This window comes from Planococcus citri, chromosome 5, assembly GCF_950023065.1.
Source record: "Planococcus citri chromosome 5, ihPlaCitr1.1, whole genome shotgun sequence".
Taxonomy (NCBI): Eukaryota; Metazoa; Arthropoda; class Insecta; order Hemiptera; family Pseudococcidae; genus Planococcus; species Planococcus citri.
In genome coordinates, this window is record NC_088681.1 from 34,567,936 (window position 1) to 34,594,048 (window position 26,113).

General features: G+C 34.2%; 3 protein-coding genes across 6 annotated transcripts in view; 2 read left to right on the forward strand and 1 right to left on the reverse strand.

Annotated features, from left to right (window-relative positions):
* sls (sallimus) overlaps window positions 1-26,113 on the reverse strand; it is a 259,979-nt gene that overhangs the window by 210,069 nt on the left and 23,797 nt on the right. The gene's annotated exons all lie outside the window — the stretch shown is intronic.
* Window positions 5,857-13,312, forward strand: MnM (myomesin and myosin binding protein). Its single transcript, XM_065365716.1, has 9 exons — window positions 5,857-6,133; window positions 7,055-7,171; window positions 8,154-8,416; window positions 8,961-9,183; window positions 9,273-9,560; window positions 10,052-10,179; window positions 10,253-10,425; window positions 10,510-10,880; window positions 10,975-13,312. Exons 1-9 carry the CDS (start codon window positions 6,073-6,075, stop codon window positions 12,927-12,929), a joined length of 3,579 nt encoding a protein of 1,192 aa, XP_065221788.1. The 5' UTR covers window positions 5,857-6,072; the 3' UTR covers window positions 12,930-13,312.
* Window positions 16,022-26,113, forward strand: part of LOC135848824 (titin-like) — a 69,896-nt gene continuing 59,804 nt past the window's right edge. For 2 of the 4 annotated variants that reach the window (XM_065368878.1, XM_065368881.1), the window contains exons 1-12: window positions 16,022-16,212; window positions 20,254-20,539; window positions 22,950-23,130; window positions 23,212-23,500; window positions 23,921-24,012; window positions 24,089-24,301; window positions 24,379-24,561; window positions 24,648-24,845; window positions 25,056-25,192; window positions 25,266-25,421; window positions 25,504-25,684; window positions 25,778-26,032. In XM_065368878.1, coding sequence (XP_065224950.1) covers window positions 16,073-16,212; window positions 20,254-20,539; window positions 22,950-23,130; window positions 23,212-23,500; window positions 23,921-24,012; window positions 24,089-24,301; window positions 24,379-24,561; window positions 24,648-24,845; window positions 25,056-25,192; window positions 25,266-25,421; window positions 25,504-25,684; window positions 25,778-26,032 — 2,311 coding nt within the window. In that variant the 5' untranslated portion in view covers window positions 16,022-16,072. Of the gene's footprint in view, window positions 16,213-16,927; window positions 17,197-20,012; window positions 20,102-20,253; window positions 20,540-22,949; window positions 23,131-23,211; window positions 23,501-23,920; window positions 24,013-24,088; window positions 24,302-24,378; window positions 24,562-24,647; window positions 24,846-25,055; window positions 25,193-25,265; window positions 25,422-25,503; window positions 25,685-25,777; window positions 26,033-26,113 lie in introns of those variants that run through there. The other 2 variants (XM_065368879.1, XM_065368880.1) reach the window with 2 other exon arrangements.

The following is a 26,113-nucleotide window of genomic DNA, read 5'->3' on the forward strand; positions in this document are numbered from 1 at the left end:
GATTTTATTAAAAAACGAGAAATATTTGACTCTTTGGAATTATTCACAACGAAATTATATTTTTTTCGAAAAGCGAGACTTTTTTTTGCACTTTTTAGGTAAAAAACGTTGGGACTTTAGTAACTCCAAGCAATTTCAGTTGAAAAACCGAGACCTTGACTGTTTTTAAATTTTTTTTGCTTTGGCACAATTTTTGGAAAAAAATAAGACTTTTTCGAATTTTTGCAAAAGAACGGTAATTTTTAGCAAATTTGCAAAAAAAAAAAACTAGAATTTTTGTCACAATTTTCAGCAAAAAGAAAAACTGGCAACTTTAGCAGAAAGCAGGACATTTTATGACAATTATTCTCAAAAAAATGATACGTTTTTGCAATCTTTGTGAAAAAAGCGAGACTTTTTTTCTATTCATTTTATCGATTAAAAAGCGAGACTTTTTGGTATTTTTTTCAAACAAAAAAAGGTTTTTTAAAAATTTGTAACTTTTTGAAATTTTTATCGAGAAAGCAACAATTTTTAGCAAGAAACGAGTTTATTTCGTAATTTTGACAAAAGGTAAGATTTTTTGCTATTTTTCGCAGAAAGTGAGACTTGGAAAATTTTAACAAAAGCCAGAACTAGTGTAGCCAGTCGGGAAAGAGTAAAAAAGTTTATACTTTTGCGAATTATTAATTGTACGAGTATTAGCATTTTTTCTCTTCAATAAATCTCACACAACAATGTCTCTCCAACTCACTTAAATAACACTGCAAAATTTGATTTTGGAGGGAAAATTCTCAAAATGATCATTTTTCCAAAACAAGTGAAAAAAAAACAAAAGGCGACAGTAGAAGGAAATAAGACCATATTTCTTCTTCGATTTCGAAATTCTGAGAATTCTTTAGATTTTTCAAACTAAATTTTCGATTTACCAATTCTTTTTTATTCTTCTGGAAAAATACTTCCAATTTTTTCGAATTTCCAGGCCTTATTTGTAACCTATTCAATTTGAAAGTTGGATCGCAAATTTACAAGAGGTTTTCCGCCAACATCGACGCGCTTCATCGCTATTTTGACGATTAGTCAAACCAAAGTACTAAACTAGGACACTCGATATGCATACTACATACACGTAGTAGATCGTAGCAATAGCAAACAACACGAACGAATACAAGAATGACAAACACCTATGCACATTCATTATACCATTATCCGATCACCATAGCGACATTACAATTACCTATACAGTATACCTATTACCTATCCTATAGCGCGCGCTTTCATCAAAGGTCACTATTTTCATACAAGCTAATAATTCGTTTTCACATCTAAATTAGTATAAGAGTAGACCTTGGCTATGGCGCGCGAACAAGGTTGCATATCGGGACAAATATAAGAGGTTTTATTGAAGTTGGAATGTTTATTCAGGTTTTTCTGGTATCTATCGAGATGATCTGCGCACACACACTTCAGCTACGGCAGCATCACTTATACCTATAGTTTGGTCAACTTCGGTCATTTACCTACATTCATTATTATTTTTTCTTCCTTTTACATATTAAACGCGTCGATTAAAAATTAGATTTTGAAGGAATGCGTGCCTAAGTGTAAGTTACAACCAACAAGTAGGTACTCATAACCAGTGGATTAGAATCGATTTCGATGATGGTGACGATGTGGTAAGCGAATGTGAAAGGTTCTCGCGAGCTAAGCGCCAGCATGTTTTTTTGCCGACAGCTTGGCCGGAAAGGGCTCAGAAAATGCAGCCTTCACCACAGTACAATTCATATTCGGAAGCCTGAAAATCATCGTGGATATCTTTCCAATACCTTGTCATAATTTCTCCGAATTATTTTCCTTTCTTTTGCTAAACAAAATTGAATAATATATTTTCCATTTTCTGATTTTTTTTTTTAAATTGAGATTTTTTGACGTCAACAGAGTAGATTGAAAAATTAATTTCAGAAGAAATAGAAGTACAGGTCTATTACCCACGAGATGGAATAAAATAAATCGCTTATAATCATGATTCAAATACAGGTAAGCTAATTATTGAATTTTTGCATGAAAATATACCAATCAGCACTAGAGACGTTGACCTTATCTTCACTATACTTACACACCTACGTAAAATTTTCAATTTTTTATTAAAAGTTCAATTTTCAAAAAAATACAAACATTTAAAACCAAATCAACAGCACAAAACCAAACACCTGCAATTGACCACCAACATGGATTTTTTTTTTTTTTGAAATCGCACATTGCACCCGGCAAACCACCTCAGGCCAACGGAAAACACACCGTTACTTAGAATTATCACGTACGTCTCTCTACTACATGTATGCATTAATATAATCAACATTATATCCAGTTATTAGTCAAAAGCCAACTATTATTATTGGTATTCTACACATAGTACATACATGCAGAGGCTGCATATACCGCAACATGGAAAAAATGGCGTACATTTCAAAAGATTTACCTACATTAATAGACAGGTAGCAAACATGTGCATCCAGTTACAGCATCAAGTTCAGCACAAGTGACGCCGAAGAATTTACTGAAAGTGGATATAAAGTAGGTGAACAACATGGGTATAATACGATGGAATTCTGGAGAATATAGCAAACTATTTTATACTTCGCATGCAAATACGTATCCCTAACCAATAGTATGATTCTTTGTACAAATAATACCTACCTATGCAACTATGTATAAATTTACTATCTATTAGTCTACAGTCAACGAAACCCAAAACATAGAAAATTGATCGATTTTTCTCCTAAATTTTTAAATACGAGTATCTAACATAATTAATAGGTACCTACCACAAGTGTTTTAAAATGTTTTCTTCGCAAATATCTCGCATTGATCATGCCAAAGTGTTGAAAGATATCATTCCTGGAACTGGTGAAATTTTTGATACGCAGTGATTGTAATTTTTTTGTCATTATCGCAAATTTCCAAAAATCGAAAAAATATCCAAAAACTCACGAAATTTTAATATTTTTAGCATGCTTAACAGTTGGTCGAATGAAGTCTTTTTTTTCAATAGGAAAAAATAAAATTTTTCAAATAAATAGGTAATTGATGATGACGATTTAAATAATAATTACCATAATGCAACACATCCCATAGTTGAACAATATGCACGAAATACAAGCTAAGGAAACAAACCAGTTTACTTTCTTCTATTTACCTTGACTTTCGATAAACGATAAAATTCATTGATACTGTACCCATATGCACACATTTCATGACCGTTTTAGTTCCAATGTTACTTTTTCTACAAACGTTTCTCGTGAAATTAGATCAAATGAAACGTCCTTGAAATGAGAAAAAACTAGAGGAGAAATATCAATTAATAATCATTGTTTCACACGATATCGGTTATCTGCACGTACGTACCTAGCTTTAAATAGCGTTCAAAATTCAATACCTACAGAGATATGCTAGGATTTGCACGAGGAAATTAACTTAAGATAGGCTATACGAGTATATCGGGGATTGGTCGTGCTAAATGCTTCTCTTTTTAGCTCAATACGTACTTGATGCAAAAACAGTTTAGAATTTTATTCACTTGGAGAATGGTTAAAGTGGTAATCGCCGATCAGAACCGAACTTTGCCTACGTTTTATATTTGAAGGGGCAGAGGTATATTAGATTTTGGAAAAAACAATTTTTGACCATGGTTTTTGGCACAACTTATCAAGGCGAACGAAATGGTTTTCTCACAAAATAGCCTATCCCTGAAATTGAAAGCGTTATGAGCAAATGAATTTTTAAGGCTGTCTCAAAATTTTTACACATTATTGCCTATAGCTTCTTCACTTAAAAAAGGTAGGTAATTTCGCGAAATAACATTTTTTGCTTAGCTTGATAAGTTACACAAAAATTTACATTCAATTTTTCAGCTTTCCAAAATTTTGAAAAAATTGATTATTTTTGAGATAGCCAGTTTTGTAAAAGAACCTTTTTTGCTCGTGTCAAGAAATTATGTCAGAATTCATGGTCAGAACTTTTAAATTATGCAATTTTGGATACTTCCCCCCAGCAATTTTCAGATTAGGTACGTGGCCCGCATTTTCCAGAGGACCTGCATTTTTTAAAAATGTTGTAAACTTTATTTTTAGAAGAGATGTTTTGATTTTGAAAATTAAATGATAACTTTATCGTTTTTAAAAAGGGTAAATGCAAACTTTATTTTTTAAAATAAAATCTAAACTTCATTTTGAAAAGATAAAACCTACAACTTTGAACAGGAAATAGGTACCTGCTATCTACCTACACACACAACCTCAATTTTTGAAGAAAAACTGAAAACTTCATTTTTGAAGGGAAAATGGAAACTTCATGGAACAAAACATAATGAAATTTTGCTTTAGAAAAAAGTCTCATAAGTCATAACTCTACAAGAAAAAAAAAACTCTCTTCCTCTAAACATTGCCTTTCGTGAAACAAACGTCAGTTTGACCTCAGCTTTCAAAGGAAACTTTTTATTTGATAGAACTTTTTTATTGATAAACTTATTTTTGAAAATGCTTTTTTCCAAATGAAACTTCTCCAGTAATTTTTTTTTTTGATAACGAAATCAAGCAGGTATCATAATTTTTTGGAGGGAAATTTTCATAGGAGAAAACGAGTGGAAAAATTCTGTTTCGTAAGCAACTCATTTTCCACCTCAATTTTTGGAAAAAGATAAATGTGCTTCCTTTAGAGGAGGGAGAGGGTGTGAATAATTTTTCAGAAAGTCCTCATTTTTTTGCTCCGGGCTCATTCTGGCTCTCGGTGGCACTGGGAATTGGGAAAATATTTGTTTTGATTGACAATTATCACTTCATGACTTTTTCCTCGTTAATTTAGAAAAGAGAAATTACTCCACCAAGACCTACTAAGTACGTACTCCCTAAATTTGAAACAGTCAAATTTCACTGCTTAGCAGTCACGACATTTTGCCTTTTTAAAAGCAGTAGTTTTTCACTGTTTTGGAGTAAGAAACTACTACTTTTAAAAAGGCAAAATGTCGTGACTGCTAAGCAGTGAAATTTGACTGCTTCAAATTTAGAGAGTACATATTATAACACCAACTACCAACTCGAATCAAAAATGAAGTCAGGTTGTCCGAATCTTCCTTAGTCTGGTAAAATTATCACAACCTTTCAAATTTTTGTGAAAATGTCAAATTTTTGTGAAAATGTCAAATTTTTGTGAAAATGTCAAATTTTCAATGCTCACATCCGAAAATTGGTTGAAGGCTTTCATTCCAGTAAGCAGGGTAATTGAGTTTTTGATTCGAATTTTTATTTTGATGCCATTACACCGAATCATCATCAAAATAATCCCAAAAATTCTCTGAAACAAAATTTTATAGTCCTGTTTTTCAAGAAACAATAAAAACCGCTTCAAAACACAATTACTTCATGCTTCCTTCATAACTGTCGCTGATTTATGAAGAAAATCGATCATAATTCCAAACCCTTCACTCCGCTTCAATTTTCAAATCTGACAGCCTCCCCTGGCACATTAAATTAGCTATTTTTGTTTCCTTCGCGCATACTCAATGATGCATCACAGTGCTGCATACGTCCACAATCTAATCGTCTCGCTCATTAGAATTTCAATTACATTTTCTCACATTAATTTCAAAGGGCGCGCTACAATTGTAATGAAGTGATGAACATGCATCCTTAATACGAGTTCGTCGCAATTAATCTTCTTGAAATATATCCATCGTAAAAACTCGATAATTTGGCTCATTTTCCACCTTTCAAGAGTAGACCAACTCGAAGCCAAAATTCGCCTCTAGGGGGGAATTTCTTCGAACAAAAAATTGGTAACATTGCTCGACTTGATCCCTAACACGTAGAATCTAGTTAATGGCATTTTTTTCTTCAAACGCAGAGAACTACGAGAGATGAATCGCGTTGTGGTTCGGTCGACTTGGTCGTTTATAAGATGATGTGTTTAAAAAAGAAACTAAATGTATCCGTTTGTGTACCCCGCCTTAAAATGCGCTGATTTACAACACGTTGCCGAGTCGATTGTTCTATTCTTGGCGGTTTGCCGTGCATGTAAAAATCATGAAAACCTACGGATATGGGCGCTTCTACCAGCAAATTTAAACCTAAAACGAACAAACATCATACGTACATAGCTGGTACATTATTATTATATATCGAATTTCACCCATTAACTCATTGTATAATGTAGACTAAGTCGTGTGAACGTGTATAATTAACTTTGGTTTTTTTCATCTTAACTCGACGCACGTATCAATATCTGCACATATAAGCACAGATTTGGTTACTTCAATCGTCATTAACACGAATACGTACTCGCAAAACTTGCTGTATCAGCTTTCAGTTGGGACTACTTTTTTGGAACCAATCAGCATCAAAGTCTTCGTGCGAAGGTAACCCTCGCTCGTAATAGTCGTAATACCTTCGAATTACGAGTACATAAATGGTGAAATCATCGCCTACAGATGACGATATGTTACATCAATGTACCCATAGACAGAATTTTCTCATCATCACATTCAACGAGTCAACGTACGATTCATAATTTGATTTGACAACAGCTCGTGTTCATTTTGCAAGTCACCACCCTTTTCGTTTAGGTATAGGACACTAGACAATTTCATGCCCAGCATCAGACATAATTGAAAGATAAATCGATCCGTGAAAGAGTGAAAAAATCGATTGTGAATTACTACGTTTACTATTACCTACTACATGTATGTATAGTAAACTCATACGTTATGTTTACACGATAAAAGAAAAAGTGCAAAGAAAATAATACCTACTAATATCAAAACACTGTTTACACGAATTATAATGTTCCCGGGTGTAACTAATGTTTGCCAAATGCCAAAACGATGGGGTTTATTTTTGGATTTGTTTATACGATATTTACGAATAGAAACATCAAAAGATTGGTTCCGAGAAAGGAAAAAAGAACACGGGAGTCATAACCTAGCTAACCATTACTCATCTTTTATCACAACCTATTATCATCGATGTGTTAATATTCACAATACACAACGACCAAAGTGTTTCTATTGTATTTTGTATTGCAGGTAAACCGTCGTCTCCGGGAAAACCGACGCTAAAATTCGATCCGGAGAATTCTGATCCGGACATTGTCACTATTAAATGGGATCCGCCGTTGTTTGATGGTGGCTCGAAAATAACCGGTAAGTTATTTTTGGATTTATCACGACTTTGTGTGCTTCGTATAGTGTGTAAAATGTATATGATGCATTTATTTACGCGTGTTCGGCAATAACGATCGTAATTTTTCAATTTCTATTTTTTTCAAAAATAAATTACCAGCTGATTTTGGCGAGAAGTGGAATGCTATAAATAAAAATAATTATTCGACTTCACCAATCAGATAAACAATTGGGCGAGAGAAGGGTGAAGAGAGAAAGCCGCAGTAAAATATACAATCAGAATGTCATGTAACACATGTACATTGTACAGAAATTACAGAATGTTTGATTTACCATGATGTCCAGCTGCGAAATTTTGATACAATTCTAGATTTCCGAAAGTGGTTTTCCTCTAGGTAATTTCCACGTTCTTTTTTTCAATGGTGACTCACCCGTTGAAAAGCTCTTTCCTCGATAAGCCACATCTAGAGTATTTTTATCCTCATCTCTCAGGCTGGAAGGTAGGGGAGAAAGATTAGAAAATGGAAAATCTCACATTTCACTTCTAAGCCACCCTTGAAATACAAAAATTCAGCCTCCGAGGTCGATTTGGACTTTGGAGGGGTTGGGAGATGATCCGACATGCCTTTGACCACGAAATCCTGTGCAAAAAAAAATCACAAAAGAATTTGTTCAATTTTCAAAGCCCTCGAAATATCTCTGATTATTTTTTCATCAAATGTTTTTAGTAACCTTATAAAATTTCAGATGATGATGAACTAAAATTTACAAAACTTTTGAAGTAAGGTATCACTAGCATCACTTCTCATAGTTGAAAGATTTTTTGAAATTATTTTCTCAATTAATCCTCTCTCTTTACGGTTTCCTGATCACACAACGCATCCTCAATTCCCGAGTGGTATAAATAATTCACAAATAACTGATGAAAAATTTACAATATACCTAGTCATGTTTTTTGAAAAATAATTTTGAATGAAATACTAATCCACGATTTAATTAATAGGTTACCTGGTCGAGCATCGACGCACCGGATCACCGCATTGGGTGAAAGCATCGCCAATTAAAGTACGCCATACACAATTGACTATTAGTGGTTTAGAACCTGGATGGAGGTACCAGTTCAGAGTTACTGCAGAAAATGCTGTCGGATACTCGGATCCTAGTCCATTATCAGAACCTTTGGCTGTGTTTGTACATCGGTCTGCAGCCATAGCGCCGTACTTTATCACTGAATTAGACGACATAATTGTCCTTGAAAATGAAAAGGTGAGGTATTAATGTGGAATTAACCAACGATGAAAAAAAATTCTGGCCCCTGTCTCAATGAGGACGGCCTTTATAGCAATAAAGAAAAATTGAAATCTGGACACAAAAATGAATTAATTACGCTTTCGAGACTGGAAACAGAAGGAATGGGGTGGAATTGAAAAATCGAAACATAAATTCCATATTTCAGCCCCTTGTGTATCAATCAAGGGGATATGTAGGCATCTCAGTCAGAAATGTGAAAATTTCGATTATTTTTCCTTCCAAAGATGAAGATGTATTTTTGATTTTTGATTCAAGAACATTTTTAGTAAAATACTTTATTTGGGAAATTTCAGACCAGATTAAATACAATCATTTTTCGCTGCATATTTACAGAATAAATTCGTAATTTCAAATGATGAAAAAAAAAATCTGCCATACTAAGAATGATAAAAGCCTTTTCTACGCGGTTAAAAAAAAAACAGAATTCCATAAAATTTTCTCAAAAGCTCAATATTTTGAAAATTAGTTAATACCACATCTAACCGATACCTTTATTCAGGTAGAGTTCAACGTCACTTTTGAGGGAGTCCCAACTCCTAAAATATCTTGGTATAAAGATGGCCTGGAAATATTCAGCAACCGATGTCAAAAAATCAGCACCGAAGGTAACGTTAGCACGTTCTTTATTTACGAAGCCTCCATAGCTGATGAATCAGAAATAAAATGCAGCGCAACAAATCGAGTCGGATATGCGGTGACAAAAGCCTACTTAAAAGTAGAAGGTAAAAATAAACGCTATGAATAAGACATATCAGTAACATCTCTTTCTAACTACATACATATTTTAATTATCGTCAACGTTTATTTTCAGCGCCTCCGACTATTCGTCTACCACGCCAGTACGATGAAGGGTTAATTTTCGAAGAAAGTGAAATAATTCGATTAAAAGCATCGGTGGTCGGTCAACCCCAACCTTTCATAAATTGGTATTTCAATGGCGAACGAATAACGATGTCGAATCGATATGATATCGAGTACGCAGATAAAACCGCCATACTCAAAGTGCGAGATGCGCAGAGATGTGATCGAGGAGAATATCAAATTCAAGCCATTAACGAATTAGGGGAAGATGTAGCCTCTATAATGGTTACCATAGCAAGTAAGCATTGTATCAAAGACGATCCAGAAAAATTGACGATTTTTTTAGAAAATTTCTGCATTGCCTAGTCCATTTTTTCAATCATTTCTTTTAAAAAAATTTTTTGATTACATAATAAGTATCATTTTCTGGTTATTTTTGTTTTAGAATTTTTCGATGCAACTTTTTTTGTTCAATTTTAGTATTTGTACTTTTTTTTCAAAAATAGATGGGAACTTTCAACTTCATTTCAACAATTTTTAAAGATTTTGAAACCAAATTTTTATCATTTCGTAGTTAAATTTCTGATATCATCTGAAATTTTATTCAGTGAGATAAAATTATTATTTTCTTTCAGCAAAAAGGATTTTAGCAAAATTTACCGAATTCGAATCGAAGACAAATTTCAAAGATTGGAAAAGCGAGAAGGAGGAAAGGGGAAGAAGGGATAGAGGGAGAGAAGACGTCTAAAAAAAACATTATAAAAATTTAAAAATTGTTAAAAATTACAGATAAACCGCAACCACCTGGTAAAATCAATGTCAGCAACATCTTTGGGCGATCGGTTACACTGACATGGCAGAAACCAGAAGATGACGGAGGTTGTAAAATTGGCTCTTATATAATAGAATATTATAAGGTGGGTCAAAATGAGCATACATCAGGACTGATTTTCATATAGGTATTAAAAATTGTAAAACTGCATATTTCAGACTGGATGGAATGTTTGGCTCAAAGCAGCCACTTGTCGTCAACTCACAACGACGCTTGACGATTTGATTGAAGGATCTCAATATAAATTTAGAGTAAAAGCAGAAAATCCGTACGGAGTTAGCGAGCCTAGTCCAGAGACCGAAGAAATATTCATTCCTGACCCAAAACGAGGGTAATTTATAACATAATTTTCATACAATCCTGTTTCATTTTGATTACCAATAATTTTTTCATAATAAATTTTTTCCCCATGTAGACTTTACGAAGCACCAAAAACAGCTCACAGCACAGATTGTTATATATCTGAATTTCACGAACCGTTTCCCCCAATTAATCAAAACGCACACCACAGCGCTGATTTCATCATAGATCGAGATAAACTCCAACCACCTGTTAAACCGAAACGGAAATACAAAGGGAAGAAACTTCAAGAACAAGAACAGAAGTATCAAGATGAGCCATTACCTATGCAACAAGATGATATTTCGAGATCCTATTACATCAATTCTCGAGCTCAGTTTACACCATCTCCTCCACTTTCTTCAAATCTAGACGATACCTCTAGAACAAGTTCTGAACTGATGCTAGTTCTGGTGCCGAGCAATGAGGATTTACCAAACAATACAGGTACGTGGTTATTGGTCAATTATGTGGTATCTTCATCCAACAAATAGGCATTTTCCTTTCATACAAACTGATATATGTATTTTTTTTTGTATAGGTTCATTGGACTTCAAAAACTTTTCCAAACATTTCCCTAGCACATCAATTGCACCACCCATGTCATTATCAGCACCAGAACTAGGCAGTGAGATGTCATTTTTCAATCCTTTGCAGAGGAACTGTGTCAGCTCAACGGAACTGTTGCATGAAAGCACCATAGCTCGTTTTTACGAAGATATGCAAAAAGAAGACAACTTGAAAGCTTTCCAAGAAAAGCTCAAAATTCCTCCTTTAACCAATAAGCTCCTGAATCAGGTTCAATCAAAAGCTAAACAAGAACTAAAACCAGAAATAATTCAAAATCTGAGCAGAATTGAAGATATCAGCGATACTTCCGATACAGATATCGTGGAACCTGTGCATTATTCGCCCATCAGACCGGATCGATTTTCACCTCAAACAAGACGCGATCGATCTCCATCACAAACAAAACATGATCAGTCTCCAATACATGCAAGACGTGATCAATCTCCATCACAAATACAGCCTAACCAATCTCCATCTCCAATTCAATCCAGAGCCTCGTTTTCCAATGACAGACAAAACATCAAACAAATACCTCCTATTACATTACCTCAAATATCAAAACCTTCGGTAGAATTTAACCCGGGCAGATATTCGCCCACAAGTGGAACATTCCATTATCCGGATTTGTTCATGGAGAGTTTGAGCAAATCGCCGAAATTCAAACCGACAGCCGACAGCATGTACGACGTAGCCAACGAATTAATCTACAGGAAACCTATCAAAGTGGAGAGTCATCCATTCGATCAGCACAGGCCATCATTGCCAGAAATCAAACTCACCGACGAAAATAATTTCGATTACGATATTGCCGATGGCGAGAACCCTTATTCATCCAGTTCCTCCGTAGATGAAGATCCGCATCCTCCCAGTCCTGTACTAAGCAACACACGATTTGCTCATTCTCGAAGTAGAGATCGATTATCACCCTCTTCCGATGGTAGATATCCATCAACATCATCCATGAATGACTATCTACATGAATCTGGTAACGATTACGAATACCCAGAAGAATACTGGGATCAAGAAGACAGCGAAACTGAAGATAGTGAAGATAACACTGATAATTACGAAGACGAGGATGACGACGAGAATGAAACTTACCACCCTGATATGGTGCTTTCATTCGAAAGAGCTTTGGAGATATCCAATCCTACCAAATATCGAAGTGTGTCCCCTACAAACGATATGTTCTTAGAATCAGACAGTAGTAAATTCGGTCTACATTATTTTAATAAAAATTACATCGATAACGAAGACTCAGATGGCAGCTACGATACAAAATCCAAAACTGGATCTGAAAAACCTCCAAAATCTATTCTCAAATGTCATCGATTCTCCGAACAGGAAGAACTCGCCAATATTCCCACCATACAACCATCCCTATCAAAATCTAATTCTACCAAAAAACAAGTCCGAATCGAAGAACCTTATAGAATCGCTCCAAAGAAATCAACTGAGGAGCCTGATCGTGACCCTTCCAAGGTAATCATCAATCATTACAGTGATATCGTTAAACAATACGGTTACGTGCAGAAACCTCCTACTAAAGTTTACCTCACCTATGACGAGCTCAAAGCTGCAGCTCAACTGACCGATGACTCCGAATTTGCGGATAAAAATACACCTCGAGAAGACGTAGGTGGTAAAATCGAACATCACGATAATGCATCTGAATACGTTCCAACAACAAGCTCGGAAGCTCAACCAAATTTCAACACAGAAGTAGAAAAGGTCAAGAATAAGGTCCACTTTGTTTTTGATTTTTTCATAGACATCGTTATGTTTGCATTTGCTTGCTGGCTGTATTGTTTCAAAGATGAACGTTTGGCTGTTCCGGTTATCGGTCTAATGATATATCGTCAGGTGTATGACAAAATTAAAGATAAATTACCCTCGTTTAATTTATGGAGCAAAAAGAAATCATGATCATCTTTACAGATCTGTTAATATTGACGCTCTTTTGTGAAAAATTAATTATTTCCCCGATTTTTATTACGAATATAATGTAAATTATTAATATAGAAAAATGAAACGAATCGTTTCATTTTTCATGTGATGTGGTAGAAGTCGTAATTGAACATGGCATAGGTGTAATTATGTAGGTAGGTATACGTTGATATGATGAGCTACTCTATACTTTATTGTAAAGATTTTAATAATACATACATGCCGATGTCTCTTAAAATTACCTAATTTAAATCATAAGTCTATGTACAATTGTACATTATTCAGTATACATACGAATATAGTTTAAGTTATTGTCCTTAATGTTGCTATTAATTGAACGAATAAAATTTTGTATGGAGATATCTTTACGTTACACTACAATTTTCAAGTAAAATTGTACAATGAGAAATTAGTCAAGATGGCGTCTCGTCTCAAATCCACTTTCATTCAATTCAACGAAATGATGATGGAAAAAAGGCATCGCAGAAATGGTATAATAACCAAATCCAGACCAAGTATGAAAAGAAGAGGGAAGATTAATTCCATTTCATTTTTCAACTGCTCACTAATACATATGGAACCGAAAATGATGCAAAAATCTGTTGAACAAAAAAAAAGTGCGACCACGACAAAACAAATATATGCATATTTTGTGAGATTTTTTCCACGTTATTCAAAGTTACAAAACTATTTCAAAATACCATCCAAATTCCATATTACAAAATAGGCATAAAAATCTTTCAAAAATGCACTACTGAACCTTACAAAACTCAAAACTATAAACATTTTTGAATCGAACAAAGGGGATTCGATAGAGGACCTCAAATACACCAGCAGCCAAAATACATCAGGAGCTAATATTCATTTTTCCACTTTTAGCGAATTTTTGAAAATTTAAATTTGGGTTGGGATTGAAAATAAGAAAAAGTTGAAATTTTACCAAATTGAATCAAAAAGTTGAAATATGATTCGTACCCAATTTTCGGCCTTCTGAGTCTATTGGTGATGGTTTAGAAACGTTTCGAAGACTCCAGCAGTTTTACGGATTCTCCAACTTTTGAAAAAAGCTGTAAACCGGACGAAAATCAAATTCAGAACCTATAAACGTGGATTTGCCTTCTTAGTGACCTTATAGATTAATTTAGGCACACATTTTAAAACCTTTGTATACCGGTTCAAATCCAAAATTTTTGCCCATGAACCAATTTTGGCATGCTTTTGAATTTTTAAAAATTCGCCAAAAATCTAAAAATGAATATCAGCATTTAAAATTTTGGCTGGTGGTGTATTTCCAAGTTCTCTATCGATGCCCTTTCGTCCGGTTCAAAATTTTTTGTACCGGTTAAGAAACTTTCCTAAGTAGATTTCTCGAATGGAATCTTAAATTCCAAGGTTTACGCATCGTATGCCTACAAAACACATCGAGTTTAATCCCATTGAATTCATTTCGATTTGAAAATCATTGCATAACATTTTGCTCTTCTGATGCACTTCTTATATAGGTATAAAAACTCAAGAGTTAACACCAGACCTACAAAATGGTCTCGAAGTTCAAACCATTCCATTATCACGTGAAAACCGCCATTTTCCAAAAAGAAACCGGCGAAAAGCGCACAATCCGCGTACTCGTATTTTCATTAAATGAACTTTATTAACCATATTTCACGTTTTTCAATTTACGTAGCAATAGTTAAAATACGTCAAGAAGGCACCCTTCCAAATTTACATGGGTCATTTTTAGACTGTGTTGCCTCTCTCAGTTGATAATTGTACTTAATGTGTAAATGCAATTTTTGCGTGAAATTTACGCCGTCGCTACCGGTCGATAAGAAATCACAGTGTATCGTCGCGAATCAAATAAAGCAATAATCCAAAGTTGACGGGTGTATTGGCGCAGCACCACCTTTGATGCGCAGCTTTCTGATACAGGTAATTAGTACAGACGAGATTATTCATTAAAATTACGTCATTCAAAGAAAAAAAACACACACGAATCACGCATAAATACGAAGTGATTTTTGCGTTTGCATGGCACACACACGCTTGATATATACTTATTTTTCCAAGACACGTAGGTAGGTAAAAGATAAAAAGATACCACCACGTATCAGAGTGTCGATGTAATTTTGACATTTTTAATTTATTGTTCTGGCACGATTTGTTTCATCAAGCGTCGCATTCGGTTTATGAACATCGTCAAAATAGCGCCCTCGTCTTCTTTTATTTTCATTCATTTTTAAACAAAGTTTATCCAAAGATGAGACAGGAAGTAAAAAATTGCTAGGTAATGTTGTGTTGTCGTCAAATGAGCGTATTCTTACTGCTAGAGCATAAGTTTACCGTACTTATTCAAAATGGAATACAAAATTCTCATTTTTTTGGTAATAGGTAAATGGCTCCAAAAAGTGCAATTCTATTCGTTTTAATTCATCAAGATCATTAGGTGCTTTGGATAGATTCTTTTCTTCACCAATTTTTTTTCGATTTTTTGAAATTGGCAACAATGACCAAAAAATTGGTAGCGCTGTATTCCAAAATACTTCTTCTGTTTCAGAAATGATATCTTCACTTGGATGTTTTGGTTTGATCCACGCGAAATATTTGAAAAGGAACAATTTTCAAAACATCAATTTAACCAAAAATCAACGATTTACGATTTTCCAACCGCTCAGTAGAATCCTAAAAGTGGTTTTGGATTTTGACGGCAATGGCCCAGGTCAACACAGTACCCCAAATACTACTTTTGAAACCGAGTCAATTTTTCCAGAGCGAAAAAACCACGATTTATTCAAAAATGCCCCCCCCCCCTTTAAAACCCCTATCTCTCCATTTTCTTTCTGGTTAAAACTGAGGCTGCAATTTTTGGATACAATGTTACCATTCTTAGTCATTATTGCTAATTTCAAAAAATAAAAAAAACTCGAAAAATTTGTTTTTTTTTTGAGTTTTTTAAAAATGGCAATAATGACAAAAAAATTGCCACTTCTGCATCTTAAAATTTTCCAAATTGATGAAACAGTACTTCTTTAGCTCTTTATAATCGTAATCACAATAATTCTGAATGATTTCAGGAATAAACCACGATGCATTTTCATTAAAACTGAGCAAAGAAACCTACAACCATGTCCGAATCACCTCCATGCGAAAATTCAAAACCAGTTCAAAATGGTCACCCAGCAGTAACCATAAATGAACGGACCGATAACGATATAGTTCTTATGGTTCAATTACCCGATGAAACCGAAGATAAAGATATATATTGGTGAGTAATTCAAACTACCATCCAATCAATAAACAACGAATCTTTCTCAAAACTGCGATTCCTGGCACACTATAGGAAAATACATACGTTAATAAAAATGCCTAACCTGGCGCCTTCAAAAGAATGCAACGAATGAAAGATGCGCAACATATAGAGCTGCATTCTTTACAAAGTTATACATATTGAAAAAAGAATTGAAACAATGTAGATATTTAAATTTTCTCAGAAGAAGAAACTTCAACAACATCAAAACTTCAAGAGAGTGCTTCGTTCAACGCAAAACCAAATGTTATTACATCAAACGAAGAGAGAAAAAAACTCGTAAATAAATTTCCGCCTTCAATTAAATTCTATGTACACAAATTCACCTCCTCCCTCCACCTTATATATATAAATACGTCATCTTGATTTGAAAAAAAAAACTTTTTCAACCCGTCATAGTTGTCGAAAGACATTGACGGCTTAAAAATACGATGCGTGTCGTCCACATCGCACATTGAAAGTGCCAAAACGTGTATGAATTTTTTCCACAGGCGTTAAAAAAAATTTAACACAAGATAATCGGGTCAACTTAAAATGATCGATCGAATCTAACAAAAGTCCATTATCAATAAGTTATAATCTAGCTGGTCTATTTTTATCCGCGGACCCTCCTCTACTGGCATTACGCTGATTCATTATTTTGCGTGGTTTGAAATATTTTTGGCGGTTGTGTTCAGTCTGACAGGTTAATGTGTATGGGTTAGCCTTCAGTTTCTTAGGGCAAATAGCGACAATAACGAAATTCTAAAGCAATGGCGTCTCCGTGGTGTGTATTTTGTTCGATAATGTGTAATTAATACTAAGTGGTGCGCGGGTTTCGTGTGTGTGAAAAAAAAGATCCATCGATATGGGCAGCGAATGCTGCAAGTGCCATTCCGATAATCGAGAGCATACCAGGAATAGTTCGCTGATTTCGTCCAATTCGGGTTACTATGTTCGCAGGTCTGTGATTAGTTTCTTGCATCTATTTTTGTAAACAATTGCAACGATTTTTCAAGTTTTTCCATTTGTGTAAATTAAGGTTTTTGAAAATGGTGATGCTGAATTCAAAAAAGATTTTGGATCAGGATAACCGGGCGCCATCCATTGATGATATTATGCATTACATAACATTTTAGTTTTTCTTACGAAGTTACGAATATCTGCATTTACAACATGAACAATTTCTGAAAATGAATATCAACATTTATCTACTTGCGTGAAGATACGAGATCTTCCGGCAAAAAATTAGCAATCAATATTCGAAACTTTTCGATTAAATTTACTCAATAATGACACTCATATCAATTCTGGAACAACACAGCACTTTCGGATGGTATTTTATAAATTTAAAAGCTGACACACCTTGATAAATACTCTGGCCATTCATTATAAAAACCCTTCGTCACACCCAAACAGCTTTTTTCAGGGGCAAACAACATTTGAAACGTTGAAACCGGCGCTGGTTTATAATTTTTTGGCAAGCTAATTTTTTCTACTTACGAGTTTCGAGTTAATTACCCCTTTCTCTCCTCATTCGTTGAAATTACAAAATTAATTTCTACGCGAGAGAAAATTTGCTTTCTCAAATCTGATCTTCAAGTAACTCTCATATGTCTCATGGTCACAACGATTGTTTCTTAAAGATAAATAGAAAGAATTTTATGTTTTGTACATAAACAATCCTTCTTTGACAGAAAAAAAATTGAGAGTAAAAATAAAAACGTCAAAGATTGAATAAAAAATTGCGAAAAATTCGAAAAATTGATATTATTTCCTTAATACAATACGCAGATCAGAATGTACCTATTTTAAATTTCCCAACATTCTATGCCCCCGTCACTCCTCTCACAAAAAAACCACACATAAAATCAGACTCAATAGTCTTTAGTAAGCACTAAGCAGTCATTAAAATAAATTCAATAATATTGTTCCTTCATTTCAACAAAACGTCCCAAAAATTATTTTCATCATTTTTCTCATTTAAAATTAAAATGAGACATTCTCATGAAAGTTGATGAACTGTAATTCAGTTAAAGCACCTACTTTTCCATCATTTCTTCAGTCTCAACAAATATTTGGAAGTAGTAAATTCACAACAGAGCGTTTTCTGATCCAGAAAGTACCTCAAGTCCAAACACCTGACCATGTTGAATCCATCCCAACATTCAAACTCTAGACTTCATCCCTCCGCCTTTCACTCGTGACAAGGAATCTAACAAATTTTCAAAATGAAAAAGCAGGACTTTCGGTAGGCCATTTTGAAAACACTTTACCTACGACTTCTCTACGGGGGAGAGAGGAGGGAGGTCAAACATTTTATAGCCAATTTTTCGATTTTTCAATTTCTTCAAACGTGCTAATTTATTTTGAAGGGAGGAGGGGGGGGGGTGTCAAAAATACATTTTCAATTTCAATTTTCACGGGCGAAGCATTCTGCAAACACTTTACATTTTTTTTTGCGAAGAATAAGAGGGGTCAAATTTTTCACTTTTTCAGTGTTACGGGGTTTCCTAATAAATAGGTACATATGTACGTATTTTCGATATTGTAAATAACTTACTCAAAATACTATAGAGAAATGGTCAATTTTTTTCCAAAATGTTCAATAACCAAAAGTTTTTTTGATAATGTATGGTATACTCAAATTCAATCGTTTCCATCTCCTAAGATACAAATTCAATAAGATCCTAGATTCTATTTCCTTAAATTTTTCGAAGGAGTAGTTTTTAGATTCGTGCTGAAATTTTGTTTGATTTTCCTTTTTTTCGAATGAATTTCACCGCCAAATTTTAGGAACCAAAATTAAAATTTTATCCTTCATTGTGAAATTAATTTTTTTCGCTCACTTCAATAGCTAATATTTTTCAGTCAAATCTTTTTGAAAAATCACATTTTGACTCAATTTTTGGTATAAAACACAGCAATAAGAGCAATTAGCTCAAATCCTGAGAGAAAAGCAATTTTTCACGCAATCAACTTCTTCCAAAAAAACATTTTTAAAAAACACATTCAAGTTACATTTTCTGTAAAAAAAAAAAAAAAAAAAAAAAAAGACAATGATAAATAGAATATTTCTTCAGACAAAACAGTTCCATCACACAAGTCACGTGAGTGAAAAGATAGTGCAAAAAGGTGTCATTCATAAACATCCATCTCACATGTTCATCTTATGGATCGCGGTATATCCAGACGGCGCCAAATTTAGCTTCCTTTTTCTGGCTATTTTCACTTGAAAACCGCCAACAATTATTGTTCAACTGGAACTCGCGTAACTATGCTTTTTTAACCGTAAAATAATCGTCGCCGTCGCGTGTACTCCGTACTTCCTATAAATACTTTGGCCAACGTTCGCACATACTGTACGGTCCACCTTTTCGAGAAAAAAATTCGATGGAAAGATTTCAATTATAAAACGTATGAACCTAATTTACTCCTACGCTCAGTATTGAATCACATCGTTAAACCAAAACAACACCAGTGGCAGTAGCATTTTAAGACGGTTTCCCACCTCGGTGCATGGTCAATCGAGCCACATCGACTCGTGATATTTTACCATGAAACAAACATTGAAAAAATAAACCATTTACGAGTCTATTTTTATCTCAAAAACTAGCATCATTCGCTGGGATATAGAACGCCCATAGATCAGCGCGTAATAAGGTGTAAATATACTGGCGACGAGATGTTTAAAAAAAATTTTAAATGTCAAGTTGAATGTTTCTAAGGTGAACGATTAAAGAAAGTTTTTAACAACGTCGCTCACGTACGAGTATATACGACAGTTCACTTAAATGATAATTTCATTTTGGTATTTAGTGTATTTTCTTATTTATTATTACGATACCAGAGGCAAATGGAAATCCAGGTATATTTGGTTGCAGTATTTATTCGATCATCTTCATGAACTTATACTCATGCACATAAATGTATACTAAGCCATCACCATTAAACCATTTTTACTAACCTGAAACAAAAACAGAAAAACAAACAAATACGTTATTATTTCTATCGTTACAGGACTCGAAATAATCAACGATCATTTACCACCGAACGATACAAACCGTATAATTCGCGAAAAAAATCATCATTAATGATACGTCAACTGACACTCGACGATTCCGGACATTATTGCGCAGAGTCCGAAGATTCTTATGGGACAAGTTTGTTAGCGTCTATTGATTTAAACGTCGACAAAAAATTATCCGAAGTTCCAACCTTTTTAAAACGATTGCACGATGTATCAGCAAAAATTGGAGCAAGGAGTAGATTTCTGGTAGAGATCGACGGACTGGTACCATTCAAGGTAATTCAAATAATCCACGTATTGTATTGATGCATCAGGTAAATGCAGTAAATGAAAGCGTAATGAAGACGAGATGACACAAAATTTTATTTAATAAAAATGAATTATTCTAGGAAGAGACAGGGTGTCCACTGATTTCTGGAAATGATTTTCCCTGACTTTTCCAGGTTTTCCAGACCAATTTTTCCATTTTTCCAGACCATTTTTCTCAATTTCCTATGCTCACCCCGTACTTTATTTTTAAAAAAAATGTTGGGGGGTAATTTTTTTCATAAGCTTCTCTTTGAACTGGATACTTCTTCGGATATAAAAAACAGTTTAACTTTGATTAGGTATTAACTTTTCTAATTAAAAATAAATAAAACATGCATCAAGTTTGGCCAATTGATAAAATACATAATGTATTCATGTAACTTATGAAAATTTTTCTTTTCTTCTGATTTTTGAAGGCCTTAAAATGTGAAATTTGTTCATTTTAAAATGAGAGACAAATTGGCCCGAGCGAAACGAGGGCAAGAACTTTCAAAAATTTTCATTTCAAGATGCCTGAAAACGAGTTTTTTTTTGGAATGCGAAGAGTGTTTATTTTTTGATTTTTTAAATTTGTAATATTGAAATGGATTTTTTTAAAAGGAAGTTTACTCTTGAAAAAGAAAAGAGAACAGGCTTGAGCGAAGCAAGGGCGGAAGCTTCTGATAATTTGAGTTTCGAGAGGCATAAAAACGAGGTTTTTCTATGTGAGGACGAGTAGCTTTTTTTTGGATTTTAAAATTTTAGAATATTTGAATTATGTTTTTTTTTCTGAAGGAAGTTGATTTTGAAAAATAAAACAGAACAGGCCCAAGCGAGGGCGAAAGCTCTTGTAAATTTGTACGTATTTCGAGATGCTTAAGAACGATGTTTTTTTCGTGAGGAGTTCATTTTTTGGCATAAAAACTTGATTTTTATAATCTAGAAATTTTCATGCTGCCTTTTGAAAAAGAAAACAAGCCCGAGCAAAGCGAGGGCAAAAGCTTTTGAAAATTTGCGTTTCGAGAAGTGAAAAACAGTGTTTTTCTTTCATCACAGGTCCTTATTCAGAATTTTCAATTGATCGTTTTTTCAAAATTCCAGGGATTTTGCGTGAAAATTACGAAATTCCCTGACTTTTCCCTGACTTTTCCAGACCGACTAAATTCCCTGACTTTTCCAGGTTTTCCAGGTTTTCCAGACCTGTGGACACCCTGAGAGAGAAAGGTGAGAAAATGACAACCGTGAGATGACAGAATAAGCTAGTGTCATTGTTTCAATTAAAATTGAGCGTTCGTTAGTTCAGTTACTGAGAGACTTTAGTTCAAAAACTGCCACAGTTCATATTTTAAATGAAAAACCGGATTGTTGTTCAAAATTTGAAGAATAATGGAACGTTGCCTCAAATTTTTACCCCTTTCTTCCATTTCTGCCAGTCATAAAATTCCATTTTTGACTCGTGATCCTTTTTTAAATTACAGCCTCACAGCTGAACTGAAATCAATTGATGAGTAGAATTTTTCCATTAGGAACGTTTAAAACTTTAAATGAAAAAATTGAAAATTTAATTTTTTATGCGGGTACTTTGAAAAAGACTGAAAATGAAAATAAATCAGATTTTTAAAAAAATAATAAAATTGGAAATATATTTTTGTAGCGCAGTATAGGAGAGGGGACATGGGCGAATGTTGACTAAAAAAGCTGCAATTTTTGTCATATTTTTTTTGGTCATCTTCCAAGCTCTTTATAAATTCAAAAAAAAAAAAAAAAAAAAAAAACTGAAAATCAACTAGGTATACAAGTAGGTATTCCTAAGATTTGTAAGAACTTCCAACTCACAAGAATCATTAGGATTTTATAGCCACCTCCCTTCAACCTTCCTAAAATTATTTTTCGCATAAATGATCAAATTCATGCCTCTCAAACAACTAATCTTTTAAAAAAATGGATTTTCAATAATTTTTTTAAATATATGTCAGGCTTTTGAGGACCATGAGAATAATGAGATTTTCACTATTTTCGAAATAGACACTTCAAATAATTATCTCAGCAAAGCAAAGTTGAAATTTTTGGAACATTACCCAATTTGAAGGTAAAGAATTTGCAATTGATGAAATTTCCAAGAAACAGTAAGTAGGGATAATAATTCACAGAAAACTCGAAGAGTAAAAAAGTCATCAATTTAAAATTCGGCTGGGATAGGGAAAAAATTCACTTCGAAATTAATTTTAAAAATACCTACTGCCAAGTTTCAAGTACAGCGTTGCGTCTTTGCATAATTCGATTAATTGTAAGAAGAATATTTACCTACTCGTATTATAAGTGTACCTAACCTACTACCTACCTCCAATCCAAACAGGGTTATTTATATCGATGATTCAAGATCAACTATCATTAATAGGTAACGTGGTACCGTGATAATCAACTGCTTAGAGAAAACGAACGATTTACTTTCCTCGACAAGAATAAATACTACTGCTTGGATATTGCTTGGACAACTCTACAAGACGAAGGCCATTGGACTTGTATAGCAGAGAATAAATATGGCTGTAGTGTCTCTTCAGCATACCTCACAATCTTAGGTAAGTCCAGCAACTGCATAAATCGATTTTTGAAAATTGAGACTTTTATTGCTATTCATTTGCTTTTGTACATACTCGTAGTTCCCAAAGCTTACCGATCACCTCAGTTTGTCGAAGACTTGAGAGCCATTTTATCAGAAGATGGAGCGGTATCGCTAGAGTGCAAGGTGATTGGAGTCCCTACACCGACTCTATTATGGTACAAAGATGGAAAGAAAATCAAAGCAGGAGATACATTTGCCCTGAGAGCTGATTCCAACGACGTATCATCCTTGGGAACGTACTCTTGCGTAGCTAAAAACTGCCTCGGACAAGCCTTCTCGTCATCCAGCGTACACATTCAAAAAGATCACATTTCTAGCGACAACAGGTAAGAAAGTGGGAAGACGACGACTTCCTATGTATATGAATTATTCGCAACATATGTTAACGATGACCCATTAGTTAAGGTGATCAGATCATCACGCGTCATTATACTTTACGATCGTATTAAAAATTCTAGTAGCATTGACCCTCATAGTACAAAATATACAATTTAAATAGGCGGAACCTTTCTTCAAACTGTGACTTTTCCTTAAAACCGGCCTCAATGAATCGTTTATCTATAACGAAGAGCTAGTCTCGAATCAAAATGAAAATAAACATTATTGTATCGAAGGCAAGAGAAAACCTACTTGGATACGTTCCAATATTTTTATATTCACTTTTATAGAATACGCCGAATTCCTCTCAAAATCTGATTTTAAAGTATCGTCTCAGAGTATTATTTCGAAATTTTATAATTTTACAGTGTGTTCCCCCTTGGTCCTCGTCCAAAGTTTATTCGCGAATTGCAAAACGCCGAAGCCCATATCGAAGAACCACTCACGTTATCCTGCCAAGGTTAGTGAACTTTATGACTAAAATATGTATTTGGCGAGTTTTCCTCCTCAATTTCTCAAGTTTTGATTTGTTTCAGTGGTGGTACCTCCTTGGCCCAAGACAATTGACTGGTATAATAAAAATGGTAAGATTTCCGAAGATAGCAGGTACAAACTATTAGCTGATGGATTAGGTATGTACGGATTGGAAATCAAAAGTGTTGAAATGATCGACGATGGCGAGTGGAAATGTGTTGCCACCAGTTTCTTTGGTATCAAAGCCTACACTTCGTGCTACGTCACAGTAAAATGTACATCTCATCATTAAATTCTTGATTAAAACTCGGAAACGATTTATTTCAAAGGAATAAAATTATTTATCACGCAGTTCCAAAAACTTACAAGACGCCAAAATTTCTGGAAAATCTACAAGCCGTTATGACACCTGAAGGGCTCGTATCTTTTGAATGTAAAGTCATAGGGTACCCAACACCACAACTACGATGGCTCAAGGATGGTAAAGAACTCAGACCCGGTGACGTTTATCAACTTACTGGAACAAATTCCTTAGGTATATATGATAATTTCACCCAAACCATCATTCTTTTAAATATCGGAATAGAGTAATAACTAATGAAATTATGTACTGATTTTTAGGAAGTTATTGTTGCATTGCCAAAAACAGTATGGGCGAAATCAAAAGCACCACAGTTTTGACTCTTGAAGACATACAAGGTCAACTAACTGAAGAAGAACGATTATTAATTTTTGCTGCCAACCAACCACCTTATTTTATCAAAGGATTGAAGAGTTTTGAAGCTAAAATTAACGAAGAACTGGAATTCAGTGTTCAAGGTAAGCATAGAAATGAAACTGGTTGTTATTCGCCCCTTCAACATGATGATGCAACAACACGACCTGCATAAGAATAAGGAGGTTTGTCGAGACGGAAATTAATCGGAGCATATTTTTTCAATTCAGCAGCAATTCCATAATGGCACTGCACACTAATTGACAAAACTGAGAACCTCAAATTCTGATTAATTGAAATAAATCATTTTTTAGTTAGTGCAAAACCAGACGCCAATGTTCTATGGTACCGAGATGACGAACCAGTTGAACTAAACGAACGAATAACGACACGAAAAGAAAACTATGGAATTTTCGTACTTCATTTCAAGAGACTTGAAATGCAAGACCAGGTACCTACAGGCTACATAAATAATAAAAAATTTTCAATAACAACAGCAGTTTTCACCACAAGTTGATTTGCAGGCTGAATGGAAATGCGTAGCTGTCAATGATTATGGCCAGAGTGTCACCTCATGTTTCATAAAATTATCAATTCCAAAGCACTTCAAGGCGCCAAGGTTTTTGGAAGAATTAAAAGCTACATTCACAAAGGAAGGCACTGTTAATTTGGAATGCAAAGTATAAAACTACAAAGACAATCATCAAACTTTATCAATGAATGAATAAAATACATATGTACATTTTTCATTTCATCACTTAGGTCATTGGTGTACCTCAGCCAGAATTAAAATGGTACAAAGATGGCAAACACTTAAAATCTGGAGAAATGCATAAAATCATCTCTGGAGGCAATGGTAGATGCTGCTTAGGGACATATGCGTGTGAAGCTACCAACTGCATGGCAACAGCTCGTAGCAGTGCTTCTCTTCTTGCATTTGAAGGTTGGTTGATTTTTTTAAAAAATGCCATCAAGGTACTCCTCGAATAACATAAGTGGCTACAGCTTTACTATATTTTTTCCTTCCAAATTTCAGAACCCAAGCAAATCAATGGTATACAGCGATTGAATGAGCTTGATTTGCTATCCATAATCACAGAAGAGCGAACTTCCCAAATGAATGATGTTGGAAGTGATAAAAGTGGAACTTATGAAGAAGCAGTTGGACCATCATTTTCATTTGATGGAAAAGAAGTATCTATATCATTGTATGAAACACCTGATCTGACTGATGAGGAAGCTTTACAAATTGTGGAAATGTATGCAGAAGAATTAACAGAGCATATTTCTGGTAAGCGTTTATTAATATTTACAATTTATTATAAATAAAATATTTTCCATTACCATATCCTTTGCAATAAGGTTATTCATT

Bases quoted from the DNA above. Each gene is read 5' to 3' on its own strand.
- MnM (XM_065365716.1), top strand. From the start codon at position 6,073: ATGGGCGCTTCTACCAGCAAATTTAAACCTAAAACGAACAAACATCAT. The intron at 6,134-7,054 runs GTACATTATTAT...TTTGTATTGCAG, and splicing joins ACATCATACGTACATAGCTG to GTAAACCGTCGTCTCCGGGA. The intron at 9,184-9,272 runs GTAAAAATAAAC...GTTTATTTTCAG, and splicing joins AGCCTACTTAAAAGTAGAAG to CGCCTCCGACTATTCGTCTA.